This window comes from Eschrichtius robustus, chromosome X (genome assembly GCF_028021215.1).
Source record: "Eschrichtius robustus isolate mEscRob2 chromosome X, mEscRob2.pri, whole genome shotgun sequence".
Lineage (NCBI taxonomy): Eukaryota > Metazoa > Chordata > Mammalia > Artiodactyla > Eschrichtiidae > Eschrichtius > Eschrichtius robustus.
In genome coordinates this window covers 118,720,458-118,746,183 of record NC_090845.1, presented here as the reverse complement: position 1 = coordinate 118,746,183, position 25,726 = coordinate 118,720,458, and the positions used below count along the sequence as shown (strand labels likewise).

At 39.7% G+C, this 25,726-nt stretch overlaps 1 protein-coding gene across 1 annotated transcript in view; it reads right to left on the bottom strand.

Moving 5' to 3' along the window:
* Positions 1-808: 808 nt before the first annotated feature.
* The window catches only part of SLC9A6 (solute carrier family 9 member A6), a 55,028-nt gene continuing 30,110 nt past the window's right edge, over positions 809-25,726 (bottom strand). The window contains exons 11-16 of the mRNA XM_068533170.1: positions 25,416-25,527; positions 24,349-24,502; positions 15,096-15,126; positions 12,739-12,818; positions 7,137-7,242; positions 809-3,516 (exon numbers count right to left, since the gene is read on the bottom strand). Of these exons, the coding sequence (XP_068389271.1) occupies positions 3,244-3,516; positions 7,137-7,242; positions 12,739-12,818; positions 15,096-15,126; positions 24,349-24,502; positions 25,416-25,527 (756 nt within the window). The 3' untranslated portion in view covers positions 809-3,243. The remainder of the gene's footprint in view (positions 3,517-7,136; positions 7,243-12,738; positions 12,819-15,095; positions 15,127-24,348; positions 24,503-25,415; positions 25,528-25,726) is intronic.

Sequence of the window (25,726 nt, the reverse complement as noted above, 5' to 3'; positions counted from 1 at the left end):
AAAAATGAGAACTACTATTTTTATCATTCCCAGTTTATTTCAAGTCTCATACCTCAATGCTGCATCATCTGTGTGCAGTACTTCCTAGCAAGGACTTTCTGATTAAGTCAAGACATCTACATTTTCATCTCCTTACACCTGTGCACTGAGTCAGGTAAACCAATAGACTTGCTCCAATCTAACGCAGGGTTTTATTTGTGAATTAGAAAACGTGAGTTTGTTCAAGAAACGAGCCTGTGGTGTGGAGGCCACCAGCCGGGTCTCTCACTGGACAGTGAGCAAGGAAGCTGGGGCGGGGGGCACCCAAAGACAATCATGGCGTGCTTGGCGCCAATCCTGGACTAGGCGAAGTTGCTGTCAGCAAACCCCAACCTACAAAACTTCTTACGTACAAAGAGAAAGACCTGTCTTTAACTTGGAAAAAGGACTATTTGTGTGATCGTGCTCTCAACCCAACTTGCAACTGCCTTTCTACCTAACTGGATAGAGAATTTACTCCCCCCATATAATGGAACTAACATTTTCATGACATTATCCACCACTGAGCTAACAGGCTACAAATCAATATAACAGAATTCGACTGCTTTGAGTCGTATTTCTTAAATGGTCCCATAAGCAAATACATCCAGCCTCACACATAAGCACCAAAAATTTGCCACCCCGTAAGTTACGTTCCATTAGGTTTCTGTTTGTTGCTTTTTAAAACGTCAGTCTTCCCCCTTTCCCGGTAGGTATATAGGTAGAAAAATAAATGAAGTCAGCACTCTTTACTTCTCACTAGAATAAACTGTGACTCAAACACTGTGAGTGGTTATTTGCAAGGCTATAATTTTTTTAATGACAGATTTTCCTAAAAGAAACCACTATAACATCTGTCCAAGAACTCCAAGGGAAAACAAAAAATACATAAAAGATTAAAAGTCTATTACTTTAACAGCACATTGCCAAACACAGACAACTAGGATAAAATGCCAAGGAACCTTAAAAAATAACTTGAAAAGATGCAACGTTCAAGTCATTCAAACGTGTAGGAGGGTCCACAAAGAACAGAAAAACAAGTCCGAGAACAGTTCTACTTGTGCATGATGGGAACTCAGACTGTACCTCATCCAAGTTCATTCAGGTGTCTCAAACCAATAGATGTATGAGCAGAGTTTGTTTTTTTCTTCTTTGCTTGGAGATGCGCACGCAGATTAGAGGAGAGGAGAATCTTCCAGATGCTGATGTAAGCGCAGCAGGCTTGGTTCCCCTCTGATAAAGTACGAAGGCAGATTTAGTTGACTCAAGCTTTATCGGTTTCCCTAAGAAAAAGTCTTATGCATGCTGAAACAGACAAGTTACTGACTGAATTTGTCATGCTAAGTATTTACAGCCATTTTCATAAAGTGAGCTCAGTAACTTGACAGGATAAAAAAGGTAGTTGTGAATTTCTTATATAACCTTTTACAACGTGAATGACTTCGTGGGTAAATGACGCTGAAGTTCAAAGCCCCTCAAACACACATTAACAAGAAATTACTGACTGCATGAAGAGGCACACATCGTAGAAAATGCACAATTCACGGGGTTCCTGCATAGCAGGAAAGTCGCTACCACTACATAACAAATGGCTATGCCAACAGTTAGAGCTGCCACTCAAGGGTCCAACAGTAGAATTCCCTCAAAATCGCAAGGAGTGTTTGCATCACAGCGAGGAAACCTTTGGGAAGACAAGTACATATTTTGTTTGCAAAGATATTTTGTGTTGGACAATTTGAACATCACATAAACAAATCCGTTTTTGAATTGGGTACAACTTAAGGCAATGCTACTCAGACCTGAGGGGGAAAAAACCCACAGAAGTTTCTAGTTTTCTTCTGAAACTTTGACGGGTCAGAATCAATGTCGGAAAGGATCCCCCTGCTAAGCATTCAGTGCACCATTAGGTATCTGCAGCTTACAAAAGAGAATCCACTTTCATACTCTGAATATGAAACGGGCAATGTTATGTACTCTTCCTTGAAAACTGTAAAAAAACAAAACAAACATGGCAGCTTAGGTATTTCATATTAAAAAGTCACATGAGCATGAAGACAACTACACCTGGTGCACACAAAGGAGCAACCGCCCTCACAGCAAGCTCTCCGCAGCGCTGTATTTCTCTCATGACTGGCTGTGGTGTAGTGTGGAACGGTCATGGATTCATAAATTAACTTTTAATATCAACTACAGACTAATGAATGACAATTAGACACAAGTAAGTTCAAAAATTTTACATTTTGCTCCTGTTTGGCTGCTAATGAGCAGCGATTTAAATCGATATAAAAACTTCTGACCACAAAGCTTGCTATACAGATAAAGTACATACTCAAAAAGTAAGCAGCAATTGAATTTCTTATTTAAACTTATCTGGTATATAGTATTTACATATTTGGGGGGAGAGCTCTCCAAAACCACCATGCTCCTTACTCCCCTTCCTGGCCTCTGCCCCCTCTCCGCCTGCCCCAGCCCCTCCAAATCGAAATCAAGTGCTCTGAACTATATACAACTGTACTTCGGCTAAGTGGGCTGGATGGCGCGACTCCTTCCCAGGTCTTGGAGTGGAAGAAAAGAAACAAAGTCTTGGAAGTCATGTGCAGCCTTCTTTTCCGAGTAGCAGTGTACTGTAGCCAACAAATCTGTTCTTTTCACGGCAAGGGGGGCAAAGGGCCCCCGCACTTCACTCCCCAATCTGAATGGGGCAAGATCCAAAGCCACTGGCCTCTCGCACCACAACAGGCCACCGGACAAAAAGGAAAGGAACAGGTCACGACAGAGGCAGCAGCAATCAACACAAGTTTCCCGACAAAGGAACTTCTCCTGCTAGCACTCCCTCCTTCCTCTCCCTCCCCTCCCACAAATTCATTGCCTTAAAATTAATTCATATCACGAGAACTCGGTACTCCAGTTAAGTGTCAGGTAAATATAAGAAAGAGTAAGTCTGTCACCTTGTATACTTGAACTGGGACATAAAGCTTGGACACACGACATCACTGAAATTAACTTTCTAAAACAGATCCGGTCTACATAGTGCAGCCAATAAAACATAAGAGTTTGTTCACAATCTGCCTTGTACAGGGTATTTATAGTCTTTCGATGCCATATAAATAGCATTTATACAGCTTAAACATTCAGAGACATGCACTGGGACTTTTTAGGTAGTACGAATTTCTTCACAATCACATGTGCAAATTTTACAGATCACTAAGTGAGTAATTAGTAAGCTTAGGCTGGACCGTGTCTTGTATTATCTAACAAATTTAACGGGGGTTCAGAGTCATCCATAGGAAGAACCAGGCGTGTTCCCCGAATGACCAGTTCGTGGTCCCCGAATGCAAGTTCTCGATCCAGGGCATCTTCAGAACTGTTCCCCATAAATCTCCTAGGGGCACCGGACGAGGCTGATTCAGTGTTCACAGTAGAATCTCCATACGTCAAACTAATATCACCATCATTGAGAATAAGATCGGAGTCATCATCTTTCAACTGTTCCTGGTTCTAAATTCAAATAAAATAAGTTTTGCGAATTGTTATGAAATTCAAGAAACATTTCCAATAGCAGAATTTTCAAGGATGCCCTATTTAAAACACTTTAGGGGCCGCTCCCTGCCCTCAGGATAAAGTCGAAAGTCCTCACCTCGGCTTAAAAGACACTGTGCGACTTGGGCCCCTCAGCTTCATCTCCCACCACCACCTGTTTCTCTGACCCCACTCGCCCCACTGCGTGCCCGAAGACTGAAGTGCTGACAGCTGCCCCAAATTTCTCGTGCTTTCTCTTATGTCCTGTCCCCTCTCCCCTTCATGTAACTAGCGCCTACTTATCACTGAGGTCTTGGCTGAAAAGTCACTTTCTCCCAGAAGTCTTCCTTGATCATCCAAGGCTAGCTTAGGTGTCCTCCTGTGTGCTCCCCTAGCGTCCTGTACTTAGTCTTCTCCCTAGAGTGGCACTTACCCCTTTGCGTAACTGCTCAGGTGGTGGTCTGTGCCACACACACCCCCCGCACTAGACCCTAAGTCCCTTGTACGCTGTACTTCAATCACCTAACAGTTTGGGGGCACAGAGAAAGTATTCGCTAAATGTAAGTTCAATTGATTGTTGAACAGATTTATATAAATGAAGCTTTTACTGCCGTATCAACAATACCTAGAAATATTGAACCCTCACTACACACTTGTCACCCAGCTCAATGGGCTTTGGTTCTAATGGAAACTTTGGGGCCAAAAAGAATATAAATAAATAAAGATCCAGAAAAGGGAAAAAATGTCTAGCATATATAGTGCCATTGTGGCAAATTAAAAAGTGTACATGTGCACAGGAAAGTCTAGAAGGTATTCAACAAAATGATGATAGTTAGCTCTGCATGACAGAATTGCTAGTGGTTTTTATTTTCTTATGTTTTTGTACTATCTGAATTTTTATTATAATGAGTACATATTACTTTTAAAAATCAGAAAGTCATTTTTTAAAATGTAGAGTAAGAATCATTCTAAATACTCATATTGATCTAGCAAAAAAAAGTCTGTGACTAATACTCCTTGAGGGAAGTAGAGCTGACAGAAACATCCTACACTCAGCTCTCCTATCCTGTGCGTGTTTAAAATCTTTAAATTTGTCTAAGATGGTCAAATAGACTGAGGGCACGATTGGACAAAAATTTTTAAACTTTAAAAAAATTTGCTGTTGCTAGAAATTTGCCTAAATACTCAAAGACAAAGCCATGTGAATTAAAAACCAAACAAACCCATTCCACCAACCAGCCATAATCCCTTCCTGCCCAATCCAGTTATAACAGTTAAGTCTAACAAGCGTGTCTATCGCTTAATTCAGCAATACTCAAAGCTCTGTGGCACCTTCACTCGTCAGCAGGGGCTCTTCAGCACCTTCTAATGCCTTTATATTAAGTTTCAGGTTTGGGGCAATATCTACCAAATTTTAAAATGCATATGCCTTTTGACCCAGCAACTTAACCTTTAAAATCTATTCTTTAAAACTTTATATTCTTGGGTAAATTTATATACACAAGGATATTCACTGTAAACACTGTTTGTAATAACAAAAACACAAAAGGAGGAACAATGTAAAGGTCTAGCCATAGGAGACTAACTAAATCAATCTTGGCAAAAATGGACTCTTAGAAACGTATCCATGCTGTATCATTAAGTGAAAAAAGCAAGTAGCAGGACAACACTCTTATTATGATCCCATTTGTGTAAAACAATAACAAAGAAAGCTATATATACACATATATATACACATATAAGTTTGTGTAGATAAACTATATCAGGGAGTATCCAAAACCCTTAATAAAGACTGCCTCTGGGGGATGGAGGTGGGAGAAAGAGAGCGACTTTTATTTTTCACTTTGTACATTCCATACTGTTTGACTATCTGGCTGCAAGCATGCTACTTTTATAATTTAATAAGTAGTTAACATAGCAAAAAATAAAATTAAAACATTAAGTTTTATGGTTGTTACGGGTTACATGGTATCCACCACCCCCCGCACACACCCCCCAAGAGATGTGAAATCCTAACTCCCAGTACCTGTGAATGTGACCTTATCTGGAAATAGAGTCTTTGCAGGTGATCACATTAAGATGAGGTCCTTGGTGTGGGCCCTGATCAAGTATGACTGGTGGGTGTCCTTATAAAAAGGGGAAATTTGGAGACACAGACACACACGCGCACACAGGGAGAATGCCAGGTGCAGATGAAGACAGAGATCTGTGTGATGCATCTTCAAGCCAAAGAATGCCAAAGATGGCCAGCAAACCACCAGAAGCTGGAGAGAGCCCTCGGAAGGACCCAACCCTACTGGCACCTTGACCTCAGACTTCTAGCCTCCAGAACTTGAAACAGTAAATTTCTGTTGTTAAGCCATTCAGTTCGGGGTACTCTGTTATGGCAGCCCAAGGAAACGAACAGAACAATGCCGTATTTTGCTATCCACAGGACACACAGGCATTGTGGAACTCTTCTGGCTTTTGGTGATGGCGAGTGGGTCTTTGGAATCCCAGAGCCAGACCTCACTGACTTAACTGACAAAGCTGGCTGACCCCTCAGCACAGAGCCACGTGGGCTAACAGGGTAAAGAGGGAATGGGGGCCGTGCTTGATACGGGAGCCTGGGCGAAGTGGGAGGGAGGGACAAGACACGGGGTGTTCCCCCCACCCCACCAGTAGTCTGTCGGAACTGTGCACTGACTCAACGTAACACAACGCTGCAGGGTACTCCTCCCTGACCCAGGTGCCACCCCTGCTAAGACCCCTCTTCCCCATCCATTCTCTGTGGGATCTGCTCTAAAACACCATGGAGGCGGTCATAGGGAACTGGAGGGTGCACGTCTACACTGCTTTACCACAGCCTCATCTCTCAACTCAAGGTGTTGCATCAGAGTAGTCAAAATTGGTGGGTTTTGTTAACATGGGCACTTTATTTGATGCACCAGATTATTTTTGAAGGGTTGGGTTAGAAGTAAAGGCTTTTAAAAAAGAACTTGAAAAATTAAATGTTCATATTTTAAAATAAAAACTGGTTAGCATTTGTCATTTCTTTCTTTGTGGCAATATCTGCTGAATCACTAATCTTATGTTGGCAGCTAAGGAAAAAATATGGAATCTAGATTATATCTAGATATATCCATGCCTCCCAGCGATACGGAACACAGGTAGATAAACTTTCCCTAATACCCGAAATAAAAGAGCATCTGTTGCACTTTAGGGGCATCAAAAAATGTTTTAGTAATCCTCTCCACGTGACCGTGACGACCCTGATTTATAGATTACAACATACGCAGTTAGTACTAAGCTCAGGCCACATGCTGCAAATAAATGAAAACCAGCATGGAAATAGAATTATTTACTAAAATCACTGACAGTAAGATGAGATGCTATTCTATATCTTTTTTCAAATGACGGCTCAAAGGCTGTGAATTATATTTATAGATTTCAGTGCATTTTCTGGCTGAGCAAAATATGTTTATATTCCTGCTTGTGGATTTTATACCTTAAACGCAAGCAAAGCAAAACAAAACAAAAAACCAGTAACCCATCCATAGCGCAGATAATTTTAAATTTAACTTAATGAAGAACTTAGGTTCTGGATAAAACCAACTTACCTCATAAGCCTGGGGGCTGGTTAGGCATCTCGCAACGGGTCCACAGCAGGCAGGGAGGGTTGTCGTAAGAGGAGGCCCACTGTGCGTCAGCAGAGGCTTCAGATAGCTGTGCCAGTTAAGGAAGAGCTTCATTCCTTTCTTTACCAATTTAAAAGAACAATCTGTTTGATAACAATCACTGTCACAGTGTACCTACCAATTCAGATAGCAAATGTTGTCCCATTTCATGACCCTATTATGCAACGGGAGGGAGATTTTATTATTATCTCTGTTTTACAAATATGGAAACTCAGGCTCATATAAGTCAATGATCTGCCTAAAGTCACACAATTAAGTAAATGGAGGACCAATACTCGAACCCAGATTGGTTTGATTCCAAATCCTATGCCCTTTCCACTACATGATATTGCCTTTCTGATTTTACTAAAGCCAAAAGGAAGACAAAATCACTCTCAATTTAGTGCTGAAGGAGACACGGAAGAAAGTAAAGAATGGTAAGAGCCTAAAAAGAGATTAAATATTCCAGTAGTAGAATATAGTAATAAAAATGGTTTTAATTATTTATTGTAGATTCAGCTGGCCTCTTCAATGAGTTGAAACTTTAGTATCAAAGGAAACTCAATTCTAAAAACATTTTAAAAAATTATGCATCATGAGGTCCTCTGTCATAGACTCTTATTTCAGTATTCATCTATTCTCCAAAAATAAAAATAAAAACAGATGCAACAATATATTTGATACTCAGAAGAAAAAAAGAGGGAATCATGAGAAAAAGCAGAAAAAGGGAGAAGGACACATACATATTCGCTACTTTCTAAAATTACAACTTAAGGTTGTTCTCAATTAAAAATGAGGAGGCCAAAGAAATTTACATAAATTCACATATTTATAAACTCTAAGATTAAAGTACTTCATATAAACACACTTGCATAGTTCACAAAACATCTTGCCACACAAAACCACTGAAAATCTGGAATGATGAATTCTACTAGTGCATTAAGTACAGAAAGTACCAGATCGTAGTTTAGCGGTACTTAACAGGCTAGTACTGAGGCTAATAAGTCTTGGTATTTAACTCTATAAGAACAAATTCCCTAAAAACTAAAACTTACCAAATATTGACAAAAGAAAATCTGAATAGTCCTGTATTTATTAAAGAAACTAAAAACCTTTTCATACAAAAAGTTCCAGGCCCAGAAGGCTTCACTGGTTAAAATCTTCCCGGCACTTAGGAAATAACACCAATCTTACACAAACTCCTCCAGAAAAACAGAAAAAGAGAAGAATTCTTCCCTACCCGTTTTATACAACTAGCACAATCTTCCTATAGAAACTTGACAAGGACATTACAAGAAAAAAAAAATCACGAGCCAATACCTCTCATAAAAAGACACAAAAATCAGACACAAAATATTAGCAAATTCAATCTAGTGACATACACAATGAATAATATCATAATCAAGTGGGATTTGTTCCAGCAATGTAAGATTGGCTTAACATTCAAACAATTGATGAAAATCAGCAAGATAACACACTAAAGGAGAAAAAAATAAATACACGATCATCTCAGTTGATGTAGAAAAAGCGTCTAATAATATTCAATACCTATTTATGATAAGAACTCTTAGCAGACTAGAAATAGAAAGGAATTTTCTTGCATTGATCAAGGATATCTCAAAAACTGACAGCTAACATCATACTCAATGGTGAAATACTGAAAAATTTCCCCCTTAGGTCAGGAATAAGACAAGAATGCCCACTATCATCACTTATATTTAACATTGTACTGGGAATGTCCAGCCAATATAATAAGACATAAAAAAAATACAAGGTATTGGACAAGAAAAAATAAAACATTATTATTCACTTGGTTATATGCATAGAAAATAGAATCTAAAAACTATTAGAAATGTAAGTGAACTTAACAAGATTTCTGGACACAAGGTCAATATATAAAAAATCCAATTGTATACCTATATATTAAGGGCAAAAATGTAGAAAATAAAATAAAATGAAATACATACCATTTACAATAGCACCAAAAATACCAAATATTTAGAGATAAATATAATGAAAGATGTGCAAGACCTGTCACTAAAAACTATAAAACATTAATGAGAGAAGTTAAAGAAGATCTAAATAAATGGAGGGATATACTGTGTTCATGGATTGGAAGACTCAATATTGTTAAAACGTCAGTTCTCTCCAAATTCATCCACAGATTTAATACAAATTCAATACTTTGCCAGCAGGTTTTTGTGTGTGTGTGTGTGAGTGTGAGTGTGCATGTGTGTATGGAAAATGACAAGTTGTTTCTAAAATTTAGATGAAAATGCCATGGACCTAAAATAGCTAAAGCAATACTAAAGAATGACAAACCTGTAGAATTTCTCCTATTGGATAGCAAGACTTATTAAAAAGTACACTAATTAAGAGAGTGTGGTATTGATGTAAAAATAGACAAACAGAAAAGACGGTCTGGAAACAAGAGCCCCCCCGACTTATATGGCCAAATGATTTACAACAAAAGTTCCACTGCAATACGGTGGGTTAAGGATGGCATTTCCAATAAACGGTGCTGGGTCAACTGAATACTCATGGGAAAAAATAGGTCTTGACCCACACCTCACACTATACACAAAAATTAATTTGTAATGGATCAAAGACTTAAATGTGATAGTTAAGACAATCATATGTTTAGAAGAAAACATAGGAAAATATCTTCATGACCTTGGGATATAAAAGATCTCTTAAGACACAAAAAGCACTAACCATAAAAGAAAAGATTAATGAAATAAACTTCATTAAAATGAAGAATTTCTGTTCCTCAAAACACAGGATTACAAAAATGAAAAGATGAGCTATAGATTGGGAGAAGATAGTCACAATACATATAACTAACAAAGAACTCAATTCAGGAATGTAGAAAGAACTACAAGTAAATAAAAAAAAGATAAGACAGTTCAATTAAATAGTGAGCAAAAGAACCGAACAGACACACTTCATAAAAGAGGATATCCAAATGGCCAATAAACATACGAAAGGAAACCTCACTGGTCATCAGAGGAATGCAAATTAAACCACATGAGATATCACCACACACCCACTGAAATGGCTAAAATTTCACAGGCTGACAAATACCAAGTTTTGGAGGAGATGTGGAACAACTTAACTTGCTGGTGGAAGTGTAAATTGGTTACAGCCACTCTGGAAAAAGGGTTGGCAATATCTATTAAAGCTAAACATACACTTGCTCCAAATTCCACTCCTAGGTATATACCCAAGAGAAATGAGTGCCTATGTTCATCAAAAGATGTACAAACAGGGAATTCCCTGGTGGCGCAGTGGTTAAGAATCTGCCTGCCAGTGCAGGGGACACGGGTTCAAGCCCTGGTCGGGGAAGATCCCACATGCCGTGGAGCAACTAAGCCCGTGCGCCACAACTACTGAGCCTATGCTCTAGAGCCCGCAAGCCACAACTACTGAGCCCACGTGCTGCAACTACTGAGCCCGTGTGCCTAGAGCCCATGTTCTGCAACAAGAGAAGCCACCGCAGTGAGAAGCCCGTGCACCACAACAAAGAGCAGCCCCTGCTCGCCGCAACTACAGAAAGCCCGCGTGCAGCAACAAAGACCCAACGCAGCCATAAATAAAAAAATTAATTAAAAGATTATTAAAAAATAAAAAAGATGTACAAACGTTTAGCTTTATTTATAGTCATCAAAAGCAGGAAACAACCTAAATGTTTATCAACAATAGTTTCTGAGATATCCTTGACCAAAAAAAAAAAAAAAAAAAAAGAAAAGAAAAGAAAACCCCCAAAAACCAAAACCCTGTAGTATATTCATACTATTTATGGAACACTACACAGCAATGATAAAGAATGAATTACTGGTACAGGCAACAATATAGATAAGTTACACAATGTTGACTGAAAGAAGCAAAACATAAAGTCATACATAATATATAATTCCATTTATATGAAGATCAAAAATAGGTAAAACTAATCCATGTTGCAAGAAATCAGAACAGTGGCCGCCCTTTTGGCTGGGATAGGGTAGGCCTTCAGGGAAGGCATTACTGACTGCAGGGAACACAGGGAGCCTTCTGGGGTACTTGAAATGTTCTACATATCTTTATATGGGTGGCAGGCACACAGGTGTGTACGTAAGTCAAAATTCATTAAGCCGTACCCTTAAGATTTGTATACATTACTGTGTTTAAGTTATATCTCAATTGTAACAAATGAACAAACTGACTGCACAAAGGAACTGAAATCTAGAATGATGAATGATTAATTCTACTAGGGCACTAGGTATTAAAATTACCAAGCCTTAGTCTAGTAGTACTGAGTCAAACAATTCTTGGTGGTCACTTCTATAAGAATATAAAAAAATATTTTTCTACTCCTTCTCTACATTAGGATCATGTAATTCTTTTGTATATTATGCAGAAAATATACAAAACATTTATGAAGGAAAAACTAAACAATTTTTGTTAAATCAGAGGGCTGAAAAAATCCCAAGAGATACGGGAGTGGCTTATACCCAAAATGCTGATAATGGAGCCAAAAGTAATGACATAATCATTAAACAATTTTAAGGAGTCAGGATCTCTCTCCCTCTAATAGGAGTCTTAATACCATAGATAAGTGAGCATTCATGTTTCCATATATTAATTTTGAGTCCTCGCAAAAAGTGAATGTAAAAATCTAGCAAACAGAATATAGTAAATAGTAGCTTCAAATGATAATTGTCAAGCGCATTTTTCTTAAACATAGAAGGTTTTGATCAGAAAGTCAAAAGCAAGGGAAAAACATTTTACATGGTTGTCCCAAATTTGCTTCAATGGAACATAAATCAGGTTTTGATTCCCTTACTGATAAGTCTCAGCCAGAAAGAACGCCATGGTCCCTTTTCCTAGTTCAACTTTCAAATAAGAAATTAATTTTAATAAATAGTGAGTGATAAAATGTTTTTTAAAAGGCATGATTTAAACAGGTTATTATATATAACCCGACCCAAAGTATAGCTATGAAGAAGACTGTTACGATAGGACAAGAAAGAAATCTGGTAAACAATGAAGCACTGGCATTCTGAATGGAGAGGAGAATCTCCCAGTCTGTGGAAAGGCCAGAGAAAAAAAGACATCGCTGACTACTGCGGTACCTAGCATCACTGAGTTTCTCATTCTCATGTTTTTCCCTAAGGCAGTCTTTCCTCTTTTACTCTAACAAGCACACTGACAAGCACCAACAAATCCCTTTTGCGGCATTCACTCAGTTAGCTAAAGAACAATAAATATTAAAATTATTAAAATATTAAAAATAAACCTATATATCAAAACAAGTCTATCATAAGGGATCCTGAGTCCCTGCACACAGCAAGCTTCTGCAATAACCAGTCCTTACTGGTTCCATGGGTTTTCAGAGGATTCATCTGTGTGGGTTTCCTCTGGTAACCTCCACTACACTGAAGGGGAAAGGGAAGACCAAAGGCAGGTTTTACATGCCAGTTCAGGAAGAGAGTGGTCAAAACCGTTGTTCCATTAAACTCTAGTTGTCCATGTCCATACTACCATTTTTTTTCTCAGTTAAGGATACTTATGATCAAAGTTATACCATATCCGGAAAAGCCAGGCACTCTCTGCTTTGGTAGTTCTTCTTTCACTTTCAGGAATACCCTGCAAGGAGATAATAAATCAATACATACACAAAGATAAAAACACATTTATTTAAGAGTCATTTCTTTGTAGAATCAGGAACATAGCCTACCACATACGAGATACTCTCCAACAGGGGTAACATGAGAAATTTAATAGCTTGTACACTGCGGCTTGGGAATAAGAAATTGAAGTGTTTTTCTGAACACTTCTATTACTCAGGCTGCTTACTGATTTATGAGTATACCGGCATTTAAAAAAATCAGTGTGGGATAAGCCACCCCCTAAATCTGAAAGGCTTACACCCACGTGAACTGCACCTTAAGTAGAAAACATCCCATCAACATCCTGATCTTTGGGAGTTGTCATGGGTCCCAAAGTTAACTGGCATTTTCAAAGTTGCTACTATGTTCTTAGAACACTAGCAAAATCTAAGTAAGTAGGGAAATTCCATGTTAAGGCTGACTGGGTAGGAGGGAAAAGTAACACAGCAAGCAGGCCTCTTCAAAAACAGCTCCCCCAAAACATAAACGGGGTCCTTATGTGTAATAGGATGCGGTCGGTCAGCAGTGGCGCGGTTAGGCCACCTGGTTCGTCTCGGCTCTGACATGAACTAGTTGGGCAACTCCCTTTCCCTCTCTCCAGCGGAGTTTTTTCATGTATACAATGTTACTCGAAGGCTCTTTCCAGCATGAATGTTCTATGTATCCGGGATTTTCGAAGAGTACGGAGTTTAGATTCTGGGTTTTGGTTCCTGTTCTTCCTGATCTTCGAAATAAATGAATCTTCCTCTCAATGTGTATCAAAACATAGACAATATAAAAATGTTTGAGAACACTGTATGGGCTTACAAGAGCGGAGAATCACCCATATTTCCTTTCACATCAGGAGGCATTGGTTTGTATGTCTCCGCTTTTTGAAGAGCGACGAATCTGTAAATCTCACACGATCCTCTCACCACATGAGCACCTGTACACCCAACTCCCACATGCTCCGTGGTTACTAAAATCTTCCTCTGGGCTTCCCAGTGGACACTCAAAATACTGAGTAAACAATATACTGAGCCAAGGCATCCATACGGTTTTGAGGGCAAGGTAAAAATGGTATTTTTTTTCTGGATGTCACAGCTGCTACTCACCTACCTGGCTCTCTCCCTGTCACTCCATTTCCATTTGTCCTCTGTGGTGACAGAGGGGACATAGCAGGAGGAGACTTATGCAGATGGTGATCAAGCATTTGTTCGGGGACCTGTGTTGTAACTCTTCTTGTTTGGCCGTGGGGGTGGAGGCACTGAGGAGCTATTACCCCTTGGAAACTACCCCAGCAGCTCGCCATCATGGGAATTTATCCAGCCTTGTTGTACAAATATTTCAAGCCCATGAAACTATACTTTAAGGTTCTGACCACAAAAGAGGCAAGTACTTACTATGTCACGTACACACTCAGCACTCAAGAGCTAGCAAAATTAGCATTCAGGAAATGAACCTGATAAAAAATTTTTTTTAAACTGCACTCTGAAGACAAATAAACCAGGGCTTGTTTCAGACAAGAAAAAGAACTGTGTTTTTAAAGAGATGCTTTCCATCTTCAAAAGCCTCCTTTCCGTGATTCCCCATCTCATGTCTAGGGCAGAGGCACATAGTCAGTGGTGCTCAGAAAGCATTAACAAGTGGCGGGAAAATACCAGAAAAGGGTGGTCAGTCTAGGGAAGGCACTGAGTTACACTGCACTCAGTCTACCAGGTTCAGGTTCAGAGGAACAACTGAGAAAGTGACACATGGAAGTAAGCAAGGAAACACAGGCAAGGCTGAGGCACGGGGTAAGGCGCATTCTCCTGAACAGGCAGGGAAGACTGGCTGAAGAGTCCAACGCTTCTGGGCAGTGTTCAAGGGCAGCTGCTGGTCATCCAATTTGAAAGTTACACAGGAAGAGCAGCTGGAGTGGGGCTTACATCAGAGACAAGCCTTCATGCGCAAACCAAAGTGGAAAAAGGCTCCCTGTGCCAGAGCAGTCACTTGAAAACCCAGGAGCACTTAAGGGACTGCTCTCGTCTGTGGCCAAAGCCCAGGCTGGCCCAAAGATAGGAGAGCTGTCACCCTTGATAACCACATGCTGCCTAAATTTCAGTTTTGTCTCTATCGAGCAGTGAGAAAAGCCAGGAATGATGTCAGTTAAAAGCTGATGCAAATAGGACAGGATCTAAATAATAGTGACATGAAGTCTACAGTAGATTTGTTTTCTTTCCAAGCGACTGCACATTTGACAGAAATGCCAGAGACAACACAAATGCATATTTACCAAATGTTCTTGGTCTGAATCAACACCAACCCTAAAGGAGAAACACAAAAGGAAAATGAGATCTTGAAGTCAAAAGAAAAATTGTCTATTCACATATGGGCACTGTCAGGCAACTACTTTTCTCAACGCAGAAGCTATGCAATGGTTAATATTTTCGTGCTTCTCGATGGCTGGTGATGTAGACTTTTGGCTCCCGCCACTCTCCTTAGCAGCAGCTTGGACCCTAAGGCAAGCAGGGTCTACTAATATTCTCTTCCTGCAATCCAATCCCACTTACCAGTTTCAGAAAAAGAACTTTTTCTTCTCTAAGTCCACTATAAGCAGGAGTCAGGGAAAGCAGCATTGCCCCAGTGGCTGAATAAGAACTACAAGGTAGTTCCAAAAACAAGGCTGGCCCAATGCAGTTCCAGGAGGGAGCTGCATGTTTTCGGACCTCTCGGCTCTCACGGCAACATCCTCTTATGATGACTGCAGAGAGGGTCCAATTACAGGGGCTTTCCCATAGGCTAATGGATAGACATCAGCCTTGGTTCTTCAGAATTCTTTTTTATCTGCTTTCCGTATCCCAGGGAACAGCTTCATTATGAAGAAGCTCTCTTTGACTCCTCTACCCCCTCAGCATGAGCACTCACCAACTCTGCTCATTCTTCCTCTAAACCGTTTCTCAGGTCTTCTCTCCTTTCCAACTGCTCAAGCTCGGGCCTCATTCCGACTCGTGGGGTCTGGAGCAACTGGCTGTAAGGTTGCCCAGCTGCCAGGCTCTCCCCTAGAGTTAGCCATCTAAAGCAGAGAACTAACTCACTGGCTTGTTCCCTGGACAAAAGACTCTGAGAGCAGCTTGCAACCCAGAGGGTCAAGTCTAAAGTCCTTTGTGTGGCATGCAAGACTCTACAAACTAGCCTCCCCCGCCACTCCAGCCTAGCTTTCCCCTCATCCTCGCCCACATACCCGCTGTTAGCCAGACCCGACTGCTCCTCTCCCCAAATCCTGTCCTCTCCTGAGCCTCCACGCCTCTGCTCATGGTGTTCCCTCTATCGGAAATGTACTGCCCCTTATTTTTATTTTTCTCCTCCTTTTTCAAGTTCCAAAGGAACCATTCTATGGCCCCTTCAGGCGGGATCATTTTTCCTCTGTGCTTTTACAGCACTTTCTAGATTCCTTTATTATAATACTTAGCACAGTATAGTTATTTACCTATCAGTCTCCCCAGAAAGACTGTGAGCTCCTTGAGGGTAAAGGCCATGTCCCAATTCATCTCCGTATCCCCAGAGTCTAGCACAGTACCTGACACACAATAGGTGCTCAAATGTTTATCGATTAAGGTCACTACTACAGACAACACAGAAAAAATAGCAATGTGAGAAGCTGTAGCAGGAGCAGCCCAGTAACACTGAAGGGAGGAAAATGATGCATGACCTTATGTGGAAGGCAAGTGAATCAGGGCCAAAGATTTGAAAACAGATGGCCATGACCAGATTCAGAATTCAAAGAAACGCTCATTTCTTCCTTGTTAAGATGGCCAGAAGCTGTTTAATATCTTCTTAGCCAGATTAAACTCTAATCACATTTGTGTATCTCAAGTGACATCTAGTGGTCTTGAAGACAGCACATTTGTAATTCTCAGATGGAACAGTACTGGAGGCCAAGTCAAGGTAATAAACATTTCTCAGAGCAGTTATTATCTGCCAGGCACTGTGCTAAGCACAGGGCATAGACATGAATTAGACACGGCCCTGCCCTCAAGGAGCTCACAGACTAGTGGGGGAGACAGACACAACTAGAGTGTAATCCCTAAGGGCTTTGCAATCCAGGAGAGCTGGGTTCCAATCTGACCTCATCTCCTTTCTAGCTGTTTGAACTCAGTCAAGTTATGCGGCCCTATGAACCGCAGTTCGATCACCTGGAAAATGGGGATGACAGAGCCCACACAGAGTCGCTGCAAGGATTAAACAAGAAAATGTGTCTAAAGATTTTAAAACAGTGTCCCATACATCACTAACATTCTCTAAATGGTAGCTCTTATAACAATATCATTATTACAAGGCTGACTGAAATAAGTGCTGTAACAGAGGTACCCCATGTTAAGCAGACGGAAGAGTGGTGCTGATAGAAAAGAAGAGGGCAAAAGGAGGAGGCGTTTGAGCTGTGTCATCTCCTGGGAGTGAAGGAGAATTCCAGGCAGAGGCAACAGTGTGAGCAAAGGTTCGGAGATGGGGAAATGCAAAGTGTGTGTGGTAAATGACAAGGAGCCAAAGGTGACTGTCACAGACTATGCGAAAGGACCTACGAAGAGCTGGCTGGCTCTCGCTCACTGAGGAGCCGTTGTCCACGCAACAGGACAGATCATGTCACTTTCTTGCTTTCAAATCCTACAAGATTGCCAATTGGATTTTAAAATCCAAACTCCTTACCATGTCCTACAAGACCCGATAGCAGGGGTCCACAAACTACAGCCCACAGGCCAATTCGGTGCACCTCCCACTTTTGTGAATAAAGTCTTGTGGGAACACAGCCATGGCAACTGATTCACATATTGTCTATGGGACTTTCACGCTGGAGTTGAGTAGCTGAGACAGAGACCATACAGCCTTCAAAGCCTAAAATATTACTCTCTGGCCCTTTACAGGACACGTTTGCCAACCACTGCCCCTAAAGGATCTTGCCCACCTCGTTTCCTACCTACCCTTCAGTCACTGTAGTCCAGCTAGGTGGGCTTTGTTTCTTGTCATTCAATAGGCTACATTTGTGCCTACCTCAGGGCCTTTGCACATGCTCTCCCCTCTGCCTGGACTGCTCTTCCTCCTGCTCACCATTTAACTGGCATCATCTTGTCATTCAGGTAGACTGAGCTCAAATCTAACCTCAGAGAGACCTTTTTTTTTTTTTTAACATCTTTATCGGAGTATAATTGCTTTACAAGGGTGTGTCAGTTTCTGCTTTATAACGAAGTGAATCAGTTATACCTATACATATATCCCCATATCTCTTCCCTCTTGCATCTCCCTCCCTCCCACCCTCCCTATCCCACCCCTCTAGGTAGTCACAAAGCACAGGGCTGATCTCCCTGTGCTATGCGGTTACTTCCCACTAGCTATCTATTTTACCTTTGGTAATGTATATATGTCCATGCCACTCTCTTACTTTGTCACAGCTTACCTTTTCCCCTCCCCATATCCTCAAGTCCATTCTCTAGTAGGTCTGTGTCTTTATTCCCATCTTGCCACTAGGTTCTTCATGACTTTTTTTTTTCCTTAGATTCCATATATATGTTAGCATACTGTATTTGTTTTTCTCTTTCTGACTTACTTCACTCTGTATGATAGACTCTAACTCCATCCACCTCACTACAGATAACTCAATTTCGTTGCTTTTTATGGCTGAGTAACATTCCATTGTATGTATGTGCCACATCTTCTTTATCCATTCATTCGATGATGGACACTTAGGTTGCTTCCATGTCCTGGCTATTGTAAATAGAGCTGCAATGAACATTTTGGTACATGACTGTTTTTGAATTATGGTTTTCTCAGGGTATATGCCCAGTAGTGGGATTGCTGGGTCGTATGGTAGTTCTATTTTTAGTTTTTTAAGGAACCTCCATACTGGTCTCCATAGTGGCTGTATCAATTTACATTCCCACCAACAGTGCAAGAGGGTTCCCTTTTCTCCACACCCTCTCCAGCATTTATGTTTCTAGATTTTTTGATGATGGCCATTCTGACCGGTGTGAGATGATATCTCATTGTAGTTTTGATTTGCATTTCTCTAATGATTAATGATGTTGAGCATTCTTTCATGTGTTTGCTGGCAATCTGTATATCTTCTTTGGAGGAATGTCTATTTAGGTCTTCTGCCCATTTTTGGATTGGTTTGTTTGTTTTTTTGTTATTGAGCTGCATGAGCTGCTTGTAAATTTTAGAGATTAATCCTTTGTCACTTGCTTCATTTGCAAATATTTTCTCCCATTCTGAGGGTTGTCTTTTGGTCTTGTTCATGGTTTCCTTTGCTGTGCAAAAGCTTTGAAGTTTCATTAGGTCCCATTTGTTTATTTTTGTTTTTATTTCCATTTCTCTAGGAGGTGGGTCAAAAAGGATCTTGCTGTGATTTATGTCATAGAGTGTTCTGCCTATGTTTTCCTCTAAGAGTCTGATAGTGTCTGGCCTTACATTTAGGTCTTTAATCCATTTTGAGTTTATTTTTGTGTATGGTGTTAGGAAGTGTTCTAATTTCATACTTTTACATGTACCTGTCCAGTTTTCCCAGCACCACTTATTGAACAGGCTGTCTTTTCTCCACTGTATATGCTTGCCTCCTTTATCAAAGATAAGGTGACCAGATGTGCGTGGGTTTATCTCTGGGCTTTCTATCCTGTTCCACTGATCTATATTTCTGTTTTTGTGCCAGTGCCATACTGTCTTGATTACTGTAGCTTTGTAGTATAGTCTGAAGCCAGGGAGCCTGATTCCCCCAGCTCCATTTTTCGTTCTCAAGATTGCTTTGGCTATTCGGGGTCTTTTGTGTTTCCATACAAATTGTGAAATTTCTTGTTCTAGTTCTGTGAAAAATGCCATTGGTAGTTTGATAGGGACTGCACTGAATCTGTAGATTGCTTTGGGTAGTATAGTCATTTTCACAATGTTGATTCTTCCAATCCAAGAACATGGTATATCTCTCCATCTATTTGTATCATCTTTAATTTCTTTCATCAGTGTCTTATAATTTTCTGCATACAGGTCTTTTGTCTCCTTAGGTAGGTTTTTTCCTAGATATTTTATTCTTTTTGTTGCAATGGTAAATGGGAGTGTTTTCTTAATTTCACTTTCAGATTTTTCATCATTAGTGTCTAGGAATGCAAGACATTTCTGTGCATTAATTTTGTATCCTGCTACTTTACCAAATTCATTGATTAGCTCTAGTAGTTTTCTGGTAGCATCTTTAGGATTCTCTATGTATAGTATCATGTCATCTGCAAACAGTGACAGCTTTACTTCTTCTTTTCCGATTTGAATTCCTTTTATTTCTTTTTCTTCTCTGATAGCTGTGGCTAAAACTTCCAAAACTATGTTGAATAATAGTGGTGAGAGTGGGCAACCTTGTCTTGTTCCTGATCTTAGTGGAAATGGTTTCAGTTTTTCACCATTGAGGACGATGTTGGCTGTGGGTTTGTCATATATGGCCTTTATTATGTTGAGGAAAGTTCCTTCTATGCCTACTTTCTGCAGGGCTTTTATCATAAATGGGTGTTGAATTCTGTCGAAAGCTTTCTCTGCATCTATTGAGATGATCATATGGTTTTTCTCCTTCAATCTGTTAATATGGTGTATCACGTTGATTGATTTGCGTATATTGAAGAATCCTTGCATTCCTGGCATAAACCCCACTTGATCACGGTGTATGATCCTTTTAATGTGCTGTTGGATTCTGTTTGCTAGTATTTTGTTGAGGATTTTTTCATCTATGTTCATCAGTGATTTGGTCTGTAGTTTTCTTTCTTTGTGACATGTTTGTCTGGTTTTGGTATCAGGGTGATGGTGGCCTCATAGAATGAGTTGGGGAGTGTTCCTCCCTCTGCAATATTTTGGAAGAGTTTGAGAAGGATAGGTGTTAGCTCGTCTCTAAATGTTTGATAGAATTGGCCTGTGAAGCCATCTGGTCCTGGAGTTTTGTTTGTTGGAAGATTTTTAATCACAGTTTCAATTTCAGTGCTTGTGATTGGTCTGTTCATATTTTCTATTCTTCCTGGTTCAGTCTCGGCAGGTTGTGCATTTCTAAGAATTTGTCCATTTCTTCCAGGTTGTCCATTTTATTGGCATAGAGTTGCTTGTAGTAATCTCTCATGATCATTTGTATTTCTGCAGTGTCAGTTGTTACTTCCCCTTTTTCATTTCTAATTCTATTGATTGGAGTCTTCTCCCTTTTTTTCTTGATGAGTCCGGTTAATGGTTTATCAATTTTCTTTATCTTCTCAAAGAACCAGCTTTTAGTTTCATTGATTTTTGCTATTGTTTCCTTCATTTCTTTCTCATTTATTTCTGACCTGATCTTTATAATTTCTTTCCTTCTGCTGGCTTTGGGGTTTTTTTGTTCTTCTTTCTCTAATTGCTTCAGGTGCAAGGTTAGGTTGTTTATTCGAGATGTTTCCTGTTTCTTGAGGTAGGCTTGTATTGCTATAAACTTCCCTCTTAGCACTGCTTTTGCTGCGTCCCATAGGTTTTGGGTCGTCGTATCTCCATTGTCATTTGTTTCTAGGTATTTTTTGATTTCCCCTTTGATTTCTTCAGTAATCACTTCGTTATTAAGTAGTGTATTGTGTAGCCTCCATGTGTTTGTATTTTTTACAGATCTTTTCCTGTAATTGATATCTAGTCTCATAGCGTTGTGGTCGGAAAAGATACTTGATACGATTTCAATTTTCTTAAATTTACCAAGGCTTGATTTATGACCCAAGATATGATCTATCCTGGAGAATGTTCCATGAGCACTTGAGAAAAATGTGTATTCTGTTGTTTTTGGGTAGAATGTCCTATAAATATCAATTAAGTCCATCTTGTTTAATGTATCATTTAAAGCTTGTGTTTCCTTATTTATTTTCATTTTGGATGATCTGTCCATTGGTGAAAGTGGGGTGTTAAAGTCCCCTACTATGATTGTGTTGCTGTCGATTTCCCCTTTTATGGCTGTTAGTATTTGCCTTATGTATTGAGGTGCTCCTATGTTGGGTGCATAAATATTTACAATTGTTATATCTTCTTCTTAGAGAGACCTTTCTTGATCTCCACCTATAAAATACATCTATCCCCAGCTACTATCATAGTACCTTGTATGCCATCATAGCATTTAACATCATCTAAAATTGTCATCTTCATTTATTTACTTGCTAGCTTACTATCTGTCTTCTTCCACCACAGTATAGACTTTATGAGACCAGGGACCTTTTCTATCTTATTACTATCAGTGCACCTCTCCAGACCAGGGTCTCTTAACCTTCGCATTACCAACATCTTGGCCCAGATCATTCTTTGCTGTGAGGGCTGCTCTGGGCACTGGAGGACGTTCAGCAGCATCCTTGGCCTCCCCTCTTAGACTGTGACAATCAAAAATGTCTCCAGGCACTGCCAAATGTCCCTGGCGGGGGGGATCACCCCCAGTTGAGAACCACTAAGTTAGAGCACCACGGCACATAGTTGGTTCTCAATCAGTATTTATCGAATGAGTGAATAAAAGGCTTTAACAGATATTAGCTCACTGAATCCTTACAACAACCCTGGGAGGCAGGTACTATCACACACGTCACCAATGGGGAGAGGCTTAGAAAGGTTAAAGAACTTTCTCAAGATCACAGAATTACTAAACGAAGGGGCAAGAACTCAAAGTCAAGTCTGATCCTGCATAAATCTTAAACCTGAAGGACATTTTAGTATCCTCACAATTGTACTAGACAAATTTGGGGGGAGGTAAGAAAAACTTAAATTCTGGTCTCTGTTTGAAAAGAGGCCAAAAAAACCCTCCAAACAACAACAACAGTAACAAGAGTTAACCTAAGACTGTAAGGTAATGGATACAACTGAATGCCAAACTATGCTACAGGACAGGCAAGATGGAGCCAAAAAGCTTGCAAAGCTGGTGAGGTACATTCGACTTTATGTGAATAGGTAGGTTTTTGTGGGGTCTTTTTTGGGGGGGCGGGTAAGCGTGGGTATTTGGTTTGGTTTATGTGGAAGGCAGTTAGGGAAGAGAACTGATTCTACTTAAAGACTGAGACTCCACTTAAGAGTGTTATTTTTCCTAAATTATCTTACATTTAATTTTGTTGTTCTTAGTAGAATAAGGAAGAGCCTTCATTTACAAGCTCTTGAGGGAAAAAAGGAGTTTAATCCTTCGAAAATGGACCACCCTCATTTCTTGATGCAGCATTCTAGGAGAAATTAAGTGAGACTGGAGGCTCCTCTGTCCACCACTTAATGATATGTATGACCTTGAATAACTTAGAAACTTTCTAATCCTCTATCTCCTCACCTGTAAAATGGAGCAACTGTCATTAGATAAATATGTAAAATGTACCTAGCACAATGCCTAGCACATAGTAGGTGCTCAACAAACGCCAGGTCCTCCCTGAAGTAATAATCAGGGTTACAAGAACATTATTTTGGTGTATTTTCAATTATCTACAATAACAGCACAGGAATTGTAAGAAAGGGATTTGAACAGTAAAGGGAGAGAAAGGCAGTAACAACGTTCAAAGTCTGATTGAGCGCCGGTTGCTATTTAGAGGGTTAAGAGAAAGGCATAATAGAATGAAAAAAAATGGAGAACAGATTCTATAAGATGTGAAATACTGTTTTCTCTAATGAACTTTACACATGCTGGAAGCTTAGTAGCTCTTAAGGTCTATGAAGTTACAGCCAAACACAGAAGTAAAATCTACAAAGGCTTTAGCAACATACACTGCTATACCCATGGAAACAAAGGCAAAACTCTTGAGATACAAGGGAGCTTTCCAGTTGAATACATTAACTAGTGTGCATTCAAGACTAAGATGTCACAACCTTGGCCTTGGATTGTCAGGTCAGAAACCATGCTGATCATGAAGATGAGAAAGAATGACAATATCCAGTTGTGACTGGGGTTGGGATAAACCGGACTGTCTCATATGCTGCAAATGTAAGAAAATTTTTGATCCGTTCTGGTAATACGGATCATAAACCTTAAATAGAGGCACATCCCTTGACCAAGCAATTCCCCTTTTTAGGAATGCATCCTAAGGAAATAGATAAGCGCACAATGGTGTATGCATTTACAAACGTTCACACTTAGTAAGAGCAAAATCCTCAATTGTTAGCCATAACAGCAAAATCCTAGAAACAGTACAAAAGTCCAATGGTAGGGATTTGGTTAATAAATTATAATATATGCAGCCACTAAAATAATGATATTTACTAACATAAATGTCTATGCTATGTTACATTTAAAAATCAGTTTACAAGAGTACCTGAAGTGTTGCCCCTTTTTGTTAAAAAAAAAATATGTAAAGCACAGCAAGAGGTCTGGCAAGACAGCCCTCAAAAGTGTTAACAACAGTTTTTATTCTTCTTTTGCATATTTTCCATTTTTTTTCTGTACTACATGTTATATACTTTTTAAAAGGAAGAAATGAAATATTAGGGACCTGTCAAAGCTCAAAATTGTCTCATGATTAAAAGAAAACAACCCACATTATATTTTAATATTAAAATGAGGGCCCCTCACTACTTACCTTATATGCAAGCATGACAGCATGGCGGTGGTACCACCACCAAACACCCACACAGTAAAAAACACAATCAGAAGTGTGGTGCTGAACATCATTTGGCGGGCATAAGTGGCAGTATCTCGAATGGCCAAGGCAAATGCCATTGCACCACGAAGGCCTACAAGGGAATGGAAGAAGGACAATGTGAGCTTCATAAATTCAGAGAAATAGGGCACATTCTGAGAACTTAGAAGAGCATGAACAAATACATAATATATTTTAACATACAAAAGTATATACAAACAAATACAAAAAGAATTAGTAGATGATACAGGCATTGATCATTTAACAATTTTTTGAAACCTGTTTTAAAATTTAGTTACACTGAAGTTCACTCTTTTGGGTGTACAGTTCCATGAATTTTGACAAACGTATAGAGGTGTGTGACCACTACTACAAGTGAGACACAGAGCGGTTTCATCGCCCCTCTCCCAAATTCGTTTGTGCTACCCTCTTTTTAGTCTAACCTCTCGTCACCCTACCAAACCCTGGCAACCACTGATCTGCTCTGCATCGCTGGGCTTTTGTCTTTTTGAGAATGTCGCGTAAGTGGAACATATGGTATGTAACCATTTGAGCCTGGCTTCTTTCGCTCAGCACAATGCCTCTGACGTCCACGCATGTTGTTGTGTGTATCACTAGTTTGTTCTTTTTAGTGCTGAGGAGCATTCCATGGCATGGATGTACAACAGTTTGCTTATTCCCTCACTCGCTGGAAGACAGATGGTTGGGCTGTTTCCAGGGTTTGGCAATTACAAATTGCCATAAACACTCACATACAGGTTTTTGTGTGAAAATGCGTCATCTTTACCTCCTCCACTACACGTGACATAGTTGCAAACTGGGAATTTGGAACCAGAACATGAAAAAATTCCCATAGAAGGGAATGGCACACTTTTCTACTGGAGGTTGCAACTTTAATATTTAAGGGAGTCTCACATTACCAGCATATCATTTCCATCTAAAATCAAGCTGGTGTATGCACTGTGAGTTGTTTCTTGGAGTAAGCAAGAGAGGGAGTTATAACTTACCAGCAAACATCATCATGTGTTGAAAATTTGATCCAATCTTACTTCTTCTACCCAAATTAAGTAAGAGGGACAAGGGGTAAATATTGGCAGCTCTTCCCAAGAAAATAGCAATCTAAAATTATTAATAGGTTAAGGATAATTCTTTTTATTATTAACATTCTTTACACTATACCTTCAAGATGGTGAAACACTATCTTCAGGAGCTCAGTTTCTAACACAGTCTTTATTTATTTACTTATTTTTTTAATTAAAAAAATTTTTTTAACATCTTTACAGTAGTATAATTGCTTTACAATGGTGTGTTAGTTTCT